The sequence below is a fragment of the Coregonus clupeaformis genome, chromosome 29 (genome assembly GCF_020615455.1).
Source record: "Coregonus clupeaformis isolate EN_2021a chromosome 29, ASM2061545v1, whole genome shotgun sequence".
NCBI classification, from domain to species: domain Eukaryota; kingdom Metazoa; phylum Chordata; class Actinopteri; order Salmoniformes; family Salmonidae; genus Coregonus; species Coregonus clupeaformis.
The window spans coordinates 54,046,449-54,060,396 of record NC_059220.1 but is presented as its reverse complement, the minus strand read 5'-3'; the positions used below and the strand labels follow the sequence as shown (position 1 = coordinate 54,060,396).

Below are 13,948 nucleotides of genomic sequence, written 5' to 3'. Positions count from 1 at the left end.
GAGAAAAATTGATTGGATTTACAGCAAAACATCTGTATTATGTACAGTACAATACTAGCATCGGGGCTTATCAATTAGTCAAATCCATGATAATTTAATCAATACAATTGCAAGGCTTTTTCTAATACATAAATTGTTTATGATTTTTCTTGTTTTTACATTTTCTAAATAACTGTTTTACTGTCAAAGTTGTGGAAGAGCTGTTTTCTTTTGACATTTTGGTGACCTTTATTCAGATCATGGCAATTGGTTTACAAACATGGTCAACAATCAGTCCAGATCAATGTCTGAAAAACATCCTTAGATAGTGGGCAACATCTGCACAGATAAAACTGAATTGGGAAAGGATTCTAAATTTGCCCACAAGGACCGTCGCGCCACCTTCCCGTTCAAGTGAGCACAGCACAACAAGGTGAGTCCAAAAATGTATTGTATGCTGCTGCATAAATAATGTAATATCCCAGGGAGATATGTATACTGTAGCTAAGAATGTAATATTAAATGTATGTTGTGTAGTAAGCTATTAGTAGCCCATGTGCCTCATCCTAATAATTTGGTCCATTTCCCCCTCATAACTTAGCCTACTGTTCTGACTTGGTGGTGCACATGTAGCCTATAGCCTGCTTTAGAGAAATGTAATCATCAAATATTGTAAGAGCTTTCATTGTCTGCTTATATGCCCCTTATTTATCCTACGGTTCTGACTTGTTGTACAGGGAGAATACTGTAAGAATGGCCCATGTTCTAAATTCTGTTGCTGTACATTTCAAAAGTGCTGAACAAATAGTTATATTGACTACGTCCGTCCTGGCTCGCTCATTAATGTCTTAATCGAAATTACGGATTGCATCTTATCCGCTTGTCGTCCCCTTATGCCACAGTTTGTACATCTCAATTGTCGGTAGACACCACATTTGTTTAAGCAAGTCAGCCATATCAGCTATGTTTTTTTTTAAGGCAATAAATTAGGCTGAATGAACTGTTTCGCTGCCAGACAAGGCTCTGTTGATAGCCAGGTGTAGCAGTGGTAAGGATTCACTCCATGGTGCTGAAAAGAAATCTCTTCTGTTGGGACAGCTTTATGTAGGCCCTAACAGTTTGTGGGCACCGTTTGTCACCATTATAGTGCAATTAATGTATTGTTTAGTGTTGTGTTGTGTTGTGCAGTGGCTTTGCTGGCATGCATCTAAAAACAAATTGGGGCGTTTACTCCACCAAGATGTACATGTTAAAATCGCCGCTGTGTATTTCTATTTATTATGGATACCCATTAGCTGCTGCCTTGGCAGCAGCTACCTTTCCTGGGGTCCAGCAAAATTAAGGCATTAAGGTTTAAGGTTTTAAAAACATTACAATACATTCACAACAGATTTCACAACACATTAAGTATGTGCCCTCAGGCCACTACTCTACTACCACATACATTACCAGTCAAAAGTTTGGACACACCTACTCATTCAAGGGTTTTTCTTTATTTTTACTATTGTCTACATTGTAGAATAATAGTGAAGACATCGAAACTATGAAATAACATATAATAAAATAATAAACAATAATATGTTTTTATTGCATAACCAAAAAAGTATTTTAAATGTTAGATTTTTCAAAGTAGCCACCCTTTGCCTTGATGACAGCTTTGCACACTCTTGGCATTCTCTCAACCAGCTTCATGAGGAATGGTTTTCCAACAGTCTTGAAGGAGTTCCCACATATGCTGAGCACTTGTTGGCTACTTTTCCTTCACTCTGTGGTTCAAGTCATCCCAAACCATCTAAATTGGGTTGAGGTCGGGTGATTGTGGAGGCCAGGTCATCTGATGCAGCACTCCATCACTCTCCTTCTTGGTCAAATAGCCCTTACATAGCCTGGAGGTGTGTTTTGGGTCATTGTCCTGTTGAAAAGCAAATGAAAGCCCCACTAAGCGCAAACCAGATGTGATGGCGTATCGCTGCAGAATGCTGTGGTAGCCATGCAAACAGTGTCACCAGCAAAGCACCCCCACACCATCACACCTCCTCATCCATGCTTCACGGTGGGAACCACACATTTGGACTCATCAGACCAAAGGACAGATTTCTACCGGTCTAATGTCCATTGCTCGTGTTTTTTGGCCCAAGGAAGTCTCTTCTTCTTATTGGTGTCCTTTAGTAGTGGTGTCTATGCAGCAATTCGACCACAAAGTCCTGATTTACACAGTGTCCTCTGAACAGTTGATGGTGAGACATTTTCCAGATTGATTGCCCATGTCTTAAAGTAATGGTGGACTGTCGTTTCTCTTTGCTTATTTGAGCTGTTCTTGCCATAATATGGACTTGGTATTTTACCAAATAGGGCTCTCTTCTGTATGCCACCCCTACCTTGTCACAACACAACTGATTTGCTCAAATGCATTAAGAAGGAAATACATTCCACAAATTAACTTTTAACAAGGCACACCTGTTTATTGAAATGCATTCCAGGTGACTACGTCATGAAGCTGGTTGAGAGAATGCCAAGAGTGTGCAAAGCTGTCATCAAGGCAAAAGGTGGCTATTTGAAGAATCTCAAATATAAAATATATTTTGATTTGTTTAACAATTTTTTGGTTACTACATGATTCCATATGTGTTATTTCATAGTTTTGATGTCTTCACTATTATTCTACAATGTAGAAAATAGAAAAAATAAAGAAAAGCCCTTGAGTAGGTGTGTCCAAACTTTTGACTGGTACTTTATCTACAACACAAAATCCATGTGTACGTGTGTGTATAGTGCGTATGTTATCGTGTGTGTATGCATGTGTCTTCTGGGCCAAGTCAAACAGAGAAGTTTTTTAACATGACTTTTAGACTCTTTAGTCAAACTCCCCACTAAAACAAACAGAGTCAGCTAACGTACCCGTAAGACTGCGGGGCTGTGATATACAAAGTGAGGACTTCAAGTCTTACACAGCAGGTTCATTCACCATAGTCTCTCCTGTCCAATCACAGTCATGGACTGGGTCTATTCAACACTCTGGTGAGTCTACTGTTGTTTATTCTGTTGTTGTTTTCCATGTCTCCCCTGCTTGGATTCAAGCTGTCTTAATATTACTAAACAGACGTTCAGTTACAGTGATTTACACCCATATTAAGTATGAATTATGAGATCATAATACTTTTTGTACGGTATTTCTCAACATTATTATTTTATGATGAGACACACTCAGTCTCAAATCTCCCCTTCCCAACATATTGTGTGTCCAGGCTGCTGGGTGTGTCTGTGTGTGAGATTTGGGTTCCAGTCTCTTCTACAGTGATTGGCTGTGGGAAACCTGAACCGTTGCTGAATGGAAGGTTGAAGGTCATATCTGGCTCTCAGAACCAGCACCTCTCAGTCATTCAGTACCACTGCAATGAGCCGTTCTACACTCTTCCTGAAGGGGCTAAAAGTCAGACTAAAATCATCCTTATATTCTTCACTACAGTGACATCGGTTTTCAACCTGCAAGTCTCTAATCTTTTGTAAATTAAACAACTGCAACTATTCAATGCCTAATGTATGTATCGTTTAATCACATCTCTCTCACACGTTTATCAGGAAACTTCACATGCTCATCAGACGGAAAGTGGAAAGACAGCCTGAAAATCTCACTGATTCCTCAATGTATTCCAAGTAACTCAGAGTTTCACCCTTGAGCGTGTGTGTGTTTGTGTCTACTGTGTATCGTATGTGTTCTTTCCCTGTGTGTGTGTGTATCTACAGTCAGTCTGTCCCTGGATGACCAGTAGATGTCTCTCTCTGTCCCTAGTGTGTGGTCGTCCTACAGTGAACCTCCCGGGGTTTGGAAGGATTGTTGGGGGAAAGCCAGCTCCAGTTGGATCCTTCCCCTGGCAGGTGTTGCTGAGCGCTAATGGTAAAGGAGGAGGGATAGTGATCGGGGACCGCTGGATCATGACTGCAGCACATGTCCTGCATGGACATACCTGGCAAGACGTTAGGGTGAGACGAGTGTGTATTAATGAAAATAAAAGCATGGGTTATCTTTTTGACATGGCCCCTTATCTGGGTCTGTGCTAGATGTACACCCCTCCGTATGTATTTCACAGTGAAGCAAAATAAAATGTGGAATTCATACTCCAGCATTTTGGATTTGAGATCAAATGTTTCATATGAGGCGAGAGTACAGAATCTAACCTTTTATTACAGGGTCCAGAAATGAAAGCACTTTATGTATCTAGTCCCCCCATTTGAAGATGTCATAAGTATTTGGACAAATTCACTTATAGTGTATTAGGTCCCATATTCCTCGCATGCAATGATTACATCAAGCTTGTGATTCTGCATTTGCAGTTTATTTGGGTTGTATTTTGGGTTATGTTTTGCCCAATAGGAACTGAATGGGGAATGATGACTGGAGTAATTTTCTTTCTAAGTGAGTAGATAAGATGTTTCTGAATACTTCTAAATGAATCCTGATGATACCATGATTACAACAATCATTAATCATGAATAATGATGAATAAGAAAGAGGTGACAACAAAACATGCATTTTCTGGGGGTGTATGAGGGACACTCGAAATGACACAATACATTATTCACCACATAGTTCCTATTGGGCAAAATATAATCTGAAACACAACCAAAACAAGCTGTAAATGCATCCAACAAGTTCGTAAAGTCACAAGCTTGATGTAGTCATTGTGTGCAAGGATTATGGGACCATCTACTAAACTTTTGACTACTTTAATAAGTGAATTTGTCCAAATACTTATTTAATCTTCAAATGGGGGGGACTAGATGTATAAAGTGCTTTCATTTCTAAATGGTAAAACAGATATGTATGAAAATACCCTCAAATGAAAGGTGACATTCGGTACTGTCACCTAATATAAAACATTTGATCTCGAATCCAAAATGCTCAAGTAGAGCCACATTTAGAATTTTTGCTTCACTCTCCAAATCCAATGGAAAAATGACTGTCTGACTGCTGTTTAAGTGTATTTATTAAGTGTGATTTACCCTGTCCAAAGGTATATGTTGGAGACAACAATGTGCAAAACCTCACCCTCTTGAGGTCGCCTCTCTCCATCTTCACCCTGAATACAACAACGTAGATGATGTAGAGTATGACCATGACATCGTCCTGATCCATCTCCAACACCCAATCACATTCAATGCTCATATCATGCCACTGTGTCTGCCAGCAAAGGACGCTAAATACCAGACTGGGCGGAATGGGTAAGCCTAGGTTTTATGTTTAAAACAGTCAACTACAAATATCTGCATGTTAACAATTTATTGAATTTGTGGATATTTGCTGATTTTGTATTGATTGTTAAAATTGTTAAGTTGAACAGCATCTTATGTATATTCCGTTCTTCTGTCTTTCTCTCTGCTTCAGCTTGGTGTCAGGATTTGGCACCATGGAGTTTGATACATCTACCAATAACCTCATGTATGTTCCTCTACCTGTGGTGAACCAGACAATCTGTAGAAAGTCTATTGAAGGCAGAGATGAAAGGAAAGGAATTCCCAGTCTAACAGACAACATGTTCTGTGCTGGGAATCCTGAGGGAGGCAAGGACTCCTGTCAGGGGGACAGTGGAGGGGCGTACGTCCTGCGAAAAGCAGGAATCCTTCCTGGGCCTTTCTGGGCAGCAGGAATCGTCAGCTGGGGTGTTGGATGTGGACAGAGTGGAAGCTATGGGATCTACACTCGTGTGGCTAACCACGTAGACTGGATCAAGAAGACCATAGAGGAGGAAGAGCAAAAAACAAGTGAGAAACATTCTAAAATATATATATTATGGATGTGTTTGTGTGTTTTGTTGTTTTGTGCGTGTGCTTTGGCTGTGTGCTTTTCTACAGTAATATTGGACCCAATGTGGAATCTGAACCATTGCTGAGAGGAGAAGTGATAATTTGTGCTTTTCCTGATCCACCAGTCTGTGGAAGACCCATGGTGTCCATAGAAATGCACCAAAGGATTCTGGGTGGAGAGGTAGCTCCAAAAGGAACATTTCCCTGGCAGATGCTTCTCAGTGTGGAAGGAGGCCGATCAGGATGGATGGTCATCGGGGACAGTTGGATCCTGACTGGTGCATCAACATAACAACCAAGTCATCAAGAAGAGTGAAGTTATGGTAGTGCAATAATGATTATGGTGGTGTTTACATAATTACTTGGGCCAGGAGTTTTTTCTGATTATCTCTGGTCCTGAATTATAGGCTTATCATAGAAAAACTCCTGACCCTACATCTGAGATGATGACAAAGATTGAGGAAGTAGTGGAGAGACAATAAACATGCTTCTGGATGCTCATAGTTGAAGAAACTACTATTTCCACCCAGTAGTTAAATGCAGTAACTGACTGAAATTCACACACATTTCCCTTCACTTCATAACAGGCATTCGTTGGCGACAACAACGTGGAAAACCTCCTTCAGTCTCCACCTCTCCATCCTCACCCTGGGTACAACAACACAGACGGTTTATCCTTCAACCACGACATTGCCTTGATCAAGCTCCAACACCTGCTCACATTCAGTAGTTCCATCATGTGGTCCTCTGTAGCTCAGCTGGTAGAGCACGGCGCTTGTAACGCCAAGGTAGTGGGTTCGATCCCCGGGACCACCCATACACAAAAAATGTATGCACGCATGACTGTAAGTCGCTTTGGATAAAAGCGTCTGCTAAATGGCTTATTATTATTATTATGTGAGTGTGTCTGCCTGCAAAGGGTGCTGAATACTCCACTGGAAGAGTTGGGTAAGAGTTGGCTCTCCTGTACAGTAAATGTTTGATCTTTGACAGTATAGTTATTGGGCATTCTCTGTTTCTGTTTCCTTTGTATTTTTTTGAAATCCTAAAACTACCTCAATGCAATGGAAACAGAAGCTATGATAGTACATGTGTCATTTCTCTCTCTCTAGCCCTGTTTATACTTGGTTCTAACTTGCATCCTTTGTCCTGATCTTGTCCACATTCTGATTGTGCCCACATTTTTAGACCAGTGTAGACAATCAAAAGACACATTGTGATCTGATTGTGATCAGATCATCCTGCCCACCTCCGGAGATAGTCAGACACACATTGTGTCTGGATATCTTACAAGTGTAGACAGATCTGGACAGAGAAACCATTTAAATCATCATTATTCTGCCCTCTAAAATCATGGGCAGACATTGACTGATTACATCAATATGTGTCTTAGAATAAATAAATATTATTTTGAAAGAATAGCTGTGTAATAATTTGCATAAAGGAAGGGACCAGGAAATCTGGTCACAATGCAGACACAGTGGACGGATAACAGATACATTTTAATAACTGGTGTAGACACTTTTCTGGAAATACGGGCACAATCAGAATGTAGACAAGATCAGGACAAAGGACCCATGTTAGCACCAGGTATAAACAGGGCTTTTCTCTCTTTCTCTCCCTCCCTCCCTCTCACAGCTGGGTTTCAGGGTTTGGCCTCAAAGATGATGATGAAATGCCTAGTAACCTCAGGTATGTCCGGATTCCCCTGGTGGACCAGGTGAAGTGCAGAAGCTCTATTGATGAGGTGAGGAAGAAGAAGAGAGAAGCCCCTGATTTGACAGACAGCATGTTCTGTGCCGGGTTACCAGAGGGTGGAAAGGACATCTGTGCAGGGGATGGTGGAGGGCCGTATGTCCTAAAGTATGGGGGAGTTTTCTGGGCAGCAGGGATCGCCAGCTGGGGAATTGACTGTGGAGAGCCAGGCCAATATGGGGTCTATACCCGCGTAGCTAGCTACGTAGAATGGATCAAGAAGACCATGGAGGATAATTGAAATTATGGGTGTATAAATTATGCAAGAAATGTTTGAGTTTGTCGAGGATAGCAGCAAATATAAACATGTTTTTTATTGAATTAATGCTTTTCTGTAACTGAAGCATATTTAATACATTTGAAATCTGTATTTTTAACATTGCATTATTTGTATTATCAACTGTATAGCCCATTTTAATACACTGAGTGTACAAAACATTAGGAACACCTGCACTTTCCATGACATACAGTGCATTCGGAAAGTATTTAGACCCTTTGACTTTTTCCACATTTTGTTACGTTACAGCCTTATTCTAAAATGGATTAAATATAATAAATTCCTCATCAATCTACACACAATATCCCATAATGATGAAGCAAAAACAGTTTTTTAGACATTTTTGCAAATGTTTTACAAATACAAAACAGAAATACCTTATTTACATAACTATTGTGACGACCCTCCCACTCTGTCTGCCGTATTCTCTCTTTGCTCTTGTTTCCTTATTAGGATGCCGGTGGGCGGAGTTGGGAGGGTCGTCAGCTACATGGGAAACACCTGGGCCGGGTGTGTCCCAGTGTCACGAGTTACAAAGCCAGAACCCAGAAGCAGACCAGGACAAGGTAAGTTGAAACGAAGGTGAGTGTTTATTTACAAATTCAAGAGTGATGCTGAATAATCCAGGGAACAGAGCGGGCGGCGTTGATTAGTTGTTGGGGGTGCAGTGGTTGATCCCATCATGGCTCGGCAGCCGCCGACCACCAGGCAGAGGTTGGATGAAGGTTCGGACGAGTGACTGCAGATGGAACAAAACGGAGGTAAGTAAACAACAAACCAACAAGGTGCAAAACAACAAAACTAACGCTAGAAGCTCTAAGACTGATACTCTGGTAAACCTACTGTTCATGGCTAACGATCCGGCAGGGAATGGATGTTAGGCCAGAGCCTAAGAAGGGTGATGATCAGGACCAGGTGTGCAGATTGCTGATGGGATGCAGGTGCGGAAATCAAGAGAGCTCCCGCCTAGCAACGTTGCCCGGCAACCAGGCAGGGAGCGTTCCAGAACCCTCGGGAAACTGGAGATCACGAGCAGAAAAACTAGTCCACAGACAGGACCCGACTCAGACTGCCGGGATCGTTACAGTACCCCCCTCCGACGAACGCCACCGGGCGGACTCCCGGAGCGCCAGGATGGAGGCGGTAGAAGTCACGAATGAGGTCAGCATCTAGGATCTGTCGCCGCGAATCCAACTCCTCTCTTCAGGACCATACCCCTCCCAGTCCACGAGATACTGGAAACCCCGGCCCCGCCGTCTGGAATCCATGATGCGTCGCACCGTGTAGGCAGGACCACCTCCGATCATCCGAGGAGGAGGAGGAGGAGGCGGAGGCGGAGGAGGCAACAGAGGACTGAGGAAAACAGGCTTGAGGCAGGAGACATGAAAGGTGGGATGGACTCTGAGCGTCCTCGGTAGTTTGAGTCGAACTGCCACTGGATTGATCACCTTCTCCACCACAAACGGACCAATGAACTTCGGTAACAACTTCCTAGACTCAGTCCGTAAAGGAAGATCCCGTGTGGCCAACCAGACCCTATCTCCGATGGTATAGGTGGGAGCGGGGATCCGGCGACGATTCGCCTGGAGCTGATACCGGTCCGAAACTCTAAGGAGTGCCTTTCTGGCCCGATGCCAGGTCCGGTGGCAACGACGAATCTGGGCCTGAACAGAGGGCACTGAGAGCTCCTTCTCCTGAGAAGGGAACAAGGGAGGTTGGTAGCCATACAGGCACTGGAAGGGAGACATCCCAGTGGCAGATGTAGGGAGAGTATTGTGGGCATACTCAACCCAAGGCAACTGAGAGACCCAGGAGGTGGGGTTGGAAGAGACCAGGCAGCGTAGCGTGGATTCCATCTTCTGGTTGGCTCTCTCCGCCTGACCATTGGATTGGGGGTGAAAACCAGATGTGAGACTGACTGTAGCTCCAATGGCCAAACAGAAGGACTTCCAGACAGCAGAGGTAAACTGAGGGCCACGGTCGGAAACGATATCACTGGGCAAACCGTGGACCCTGAAAACCTCCCCTAACCAGGATCTCGGACGTCTCCGAGGCAGAGGGAAGCTTGGCAATTGGCACAAAGTGGGCGAACTTGCTGAATCTGTCCACGATAGTCAGAACGACCGTGTTCCCCTCAGAAGCGGGCAACCCAGTGACGAAGTCCAGGGCCAGATGCGACCATGGTCGCCGGGGAATAGGAAGGGGGTGAAGTAGTCCAGAGCTGGGCCGATTGGTACTCTTATTCTGCGCACACACTGGACAGGCAGCAACAAAACCCCCGAGTATCCTCGGCCATGGCAGGCCACCAAAAACGTCTGCGAAGAAACGCCATCGTCCGAGCCACGCCAGGGTGACAAGCCATCTTGCTGGCGTGGGACCATTTGAGGACAGCAGGACGAACCGACTCAGGCACAAACAACCGACCGGGTGGACCGTTACCGGGACCGGGCTGCGTCCGAAGGGCCGCCATCACCTCCTCCTCAATCTTCCACATAACTGCTCCCACGACGCAGTTCCGGGGGAGAATTGTCTCGGTCTTGGACCCACTCTCCTCCGTCTTGGAGAACATCCGGGGACAAGGCGTCCGCCTTGCCGTTCTTAGATCCAGGTCGGAACGTCAGGGAAAACTTGAATCGTCCGAAAAACAACGCCCACCTGGCCTGACGGGAGTTGAGACGCTCTAGCCGATTGCACGTAAGCAAGATTCTTGTGGTCAGTCCAGACAATAAACGGTTGCTCCGCCTCCAACCAGTGGCGCCACTCCTCCAAGGCAAGTTTCACCGCGAGAAGCTCCCGGTTACCCACATCGTAATTCCTCTCCGCAGGCGAAAGGCGACGAGAGTAGTAGGCGCAGGGATGGAGTTTACTGTCCGTGGAGCATCGCTGCGACAGGATGGCGCCAACTCCCACATCAGACGCGTCCACTTCAACGCACGAACTGACGGGCCGTGTCCGGTTGAGAGAGAATCGGTGCGTTGGTGAATCGCCTCTTCAAATCCAGAAACGCTCGATCCGCCTCGGATTCCACTTGAAGGTCCTGATACTGGAAGTCAAGGCAGTTAACGGAGCGGCCACACGGCTGTAATCCCGGATGAATCTGCGGTAGAAATTCGCAAACCCCAAAAATCTCTGGAGCTGCAATCTCGCACCGGGCTGGGCCCATTCCAGAACCGCTCTAACCTTCTCCTGGTCCATCCTAATCTCTCCCCTGGAGATGATGTACCCGAGAAAGGATGTCGTGTGGGCGTGAAACTCGCACTTCTCGGCCTTCACGAACAGGCGATTCTCCAACAATCGCTGCAGAACCTGCCGGACATGCTGGACGTGGTCGGAAGGTTCCTTCGAGAAGATCAGAATGTCATCCAGGTAAACAAACACAAAGAGACCGATCATATCTCTCAGGACGTCGTTCACCATACTCTGGAATACCGCTGGAGCATTGGTCAGTCCAAACGGCATCACCTGATACTCAAGTGACCCATCGGTGTATTGAAACCCCGTCAACCACTCGTCCCCCTCTCTGATCCGGACCATGTGATACGCATTGCGTAGGTCTAGCTTGGTGAACACCGTAGCACCCTGTAAGGAGTCGAAGGCAGAACTCATCAAGGGCAGGGGATACTTGTTCTTGACCGTGATGTCATTCAACCCCCGATAATCAATACACGGTCGAAGAGAGCCATCCTTCTTACCCACAAAGAAGAATCCCTGCCCCCAGGGGTGATGACGAGGGACGAACGAGACCAGCAGCTAGGGACTCCTTGATGTAGGTCTCCAAAGCCTCACGTTCAGGTCGGGAGATACTGTATAACCTTCCCTTGGGGTAGACAGCTCCAGGGAACAGGTTGATGGCACAATCATATGGTCGGTGGGGAGGGGAGTGACAGAGCCTTCTGCTTACTGAAAACTTCCCCCAAATCGTGATATGTCTCGGGAACCAGGGACAAATCTGGGGGTTTAGCCTCAATCACCTGACTGGGAACCGAATGGGGACAGGCAGTCTTGAGACAGTTAGCATGACAATCAAGGCTCCAACTCGTTACCTTGCCCGTCACCCAATCGAACGTGGGATTGTGTTCCTTCAGCCAGGGGTATCCAAGGACCAGAGGAACATGGGAAGACGGCAGAATGAAGAATGAAATCATCTCAGAATGATTCCCCGACAACAGCATCTTAACCGGTTCAGTCCTCATCGTGATACGTGCCAGACTACTGCCGTCCAGAGTGGTAGCTTCAATGGCTTCCCGGCAATTGCTCCTTGAAAGCCCCAGCTGTTCCACCAACTCGGCATCAAGAAAGCTTCCATCGGCACCTGAATCGATAAAAGCGTTAATCGCTAAGCTCTGATTCCTGTTCATAAGGGTAGCCGGGAAACGGGGTCTGACAGAGGTATTGAGAGGTCGAAACTGGCTCGCTAAAAGTCCTCCCAACTTTAGCGAGCCGCGCAGTTTGACGACCGCCGGGAACCAGTGGCGAGGTAATGTCCCGAACCACCACAGTAGAGGCAACAGTTAGTCCTACGTCTGTGTTGGCGCTCCTCCTTGGTTAACCCGTGCCGCCCCCACTTGCATGGGTTCAGAATCGGGAGACAGAACCTCTCCACTAATCCTGTGTGGTGGACGATGATCGACGTATTCTGATCCAATCCCCGACCCGACTGGAACCTGAGAAGCTGATCGGTTGGACGGAACCCATTGCTTCTCCCTCCTTCGCTCTCGGACTCGATTATCCACCCGAATAGACAAGGCTACCAAGCTGTCCAGGTCACTAGGCTCGGATAGGAGATCAACTCATCCTTGAGCTGCTCCGACAGACCCTGGTAAAAGGCCGCTTGCAGAGACTCCTCATTCCACCCACTCTCCACAGCCAACGTCTTGAACTCGATCACGAAGTCGGCCACGCTGCAGTTCCTTGGCGAAGCGAAAACAGGCGCTAGCTGCGTCCCTCCCTCGGACGGAATGGTCGAAGAGCTTCCTCATCTCGGCCGTGAACCCCTGGTATGAAGCCATGCAGGGATCCTGTCGTTCCCAAACGGCTGAAGCCCACTCCAGCGCTCGACCACGCAGCAACTCAATCACAAAGGCTATCCTAGCCTTGTCTGTGGCATAAGAGTAGGGCTGTAGATCGAACACTAATCCACACTGCATAAGGAAGGAACGGCATCTTCCCAGCTCCCCCTCATATTTATCCGGCGTCGGAACCTTGGGCTCACGGAAGGACACAGCTCCAGAAGCGGCAGGCGAGATGGGTGAAACCGGTAGTGGATCCTCCACCGGAAACTTGCGTTGGTTCTGGACCTCCGTCAGACCGGTAGAAAGGTTCCGAACTGACAACGCGATCTCCTGTAGTACCGTGCTATGATGGCCCAACATCTTCTCCTGATGGGTAATGGCATGGCGAACAGAGTCCAGGTCCGCTGGGTTCATTACTGGCCGGATCGTTCTGTCACGAGTTACAAAGCCAGAACCCAGAAGCAGACCAGGACAAGGTAAGTTGAAACGAAGGTGAGTGTTTATTTACAAATTCAAGAGTGATGCTGAATAATCCAGGGAACAGAGCGGGCGGCGTTGATTAGTTGTTGGGGGGTGCAGTGGTTGATCCCATCATGGCTCGGCAGCCGCCGACCACCAGGCAGAGGTTGGATGAAGGTTCCGGACGAGTGACTGCAGATGGAACAAAACGGAGGTAAGTAAACAACAAACCAACAAGGTGCAAAACAACAAAACTAACGCTAGAAGCTCTAAGACTGATACTCTGGTAAACCTACTGTTCATGGCTAACGATCCGGCAGGGAATGGATGTTAGGCCAGAGCCTAAGAAGGGTGATGATCAGGACCAGGTGTGCAGATTGCTGATGGGATGCAGGTGCGGAAATCAAGAGAGCTCCCGCCTAGCAACGTTGCCCGGCAACCAGGCAGGGAGCGTTCCAGAACCCTCGGGAAACTGGAGATCACGAGCAGAAAAACTAGTCCACAGACAGGACCCGACTCAGACTGCCGGGATCGTTACACCCAGGATAAATGGACCTCTTCCACATTCATTAAGGAGACTCTCTCCAGGCAGATACTTTGATCTTGGTTGTGATATTTTTGAGGCTTTTTTGGGTTGTTTGCTTTGGCACTTTTCAACACTTTT

The 13,948-nt window shown here is 46.2% G+C and overlaps 3 protein-coding genes across 3 annotated transcripts; all 3 read left to right on the top strand.

Moving 5' to 3' along the window:
- The first annotated feature begins 2,874 nt into the window (after nucleotides 1-2,874).
- Nucleotides 2,875-3,742, top strand: LOC123482231 (mannan-binding lectin serine protease 2-like). The gene is made up of 3 exons (XM_045209228.1): nucleotides 2,875-2,997; nucleotides 3,225-3,409; nucleotides 3,559-3,742. The coding sequence occupies exons 1-3, from the start codon at nucleotides 2,972-2,974 to the stop codon at nucleotides 3,654-3,656; spliced, it is 309 nt and encodes a 102-aa protein (XP_045065163.1). The 5' UTR covers nucleotides 2,875-2,971; the 3' UTR covers nucleotides 3,657-3,742.
- Nucleotides 3,743-4,817: 1,075 nt separating this feature from the next.
- Nucleotides 4,818-6,569, top strand: LOC121585381 (complement C1r subcomponent-like). The gene is made up of 5 exons (XM_045208980.1): nucleotides 4,818-4,824; nucleotides 4,992-5,199; nucleotides 5,363-5,739; nucleotides 5,907-6,104; nucleotides 6,369-6,569. Exons 1-4 carry the CDS (start codon nucleotides 4,818-4,820, stop codon nucleotides 6,071-6,073), a joined length of 759 nt encoding a protein of 252 aa, XP_045064915.1. The 3' UTR covers nucleotides 6,074-6,104; nucleotides 6,369-6,569.
- Nucleotides 6,228-7,913, top strand: LOC123481122 (serine protease 30-like). The gene is made up of 3 exons (XM_045208979.1): nucleotides 6,228-6,245; nucleotides 6,701-6,729; nucleotides 7,420-7,913. The coding sequence occupies exons 1-3, from the start codon at nucleotides 6,228-6,230 to the stop codon at nucleotides 7,775-7,777; spliced, it is 405 nt and encodes a 134-aa protein (XP_045064914.1). The 3' UTR covers nucleotides 7,778-7,913.
- The last annotated feature ends 6,035 nt before the right edge of the window (nucleotides 7,914-13,948 follow it).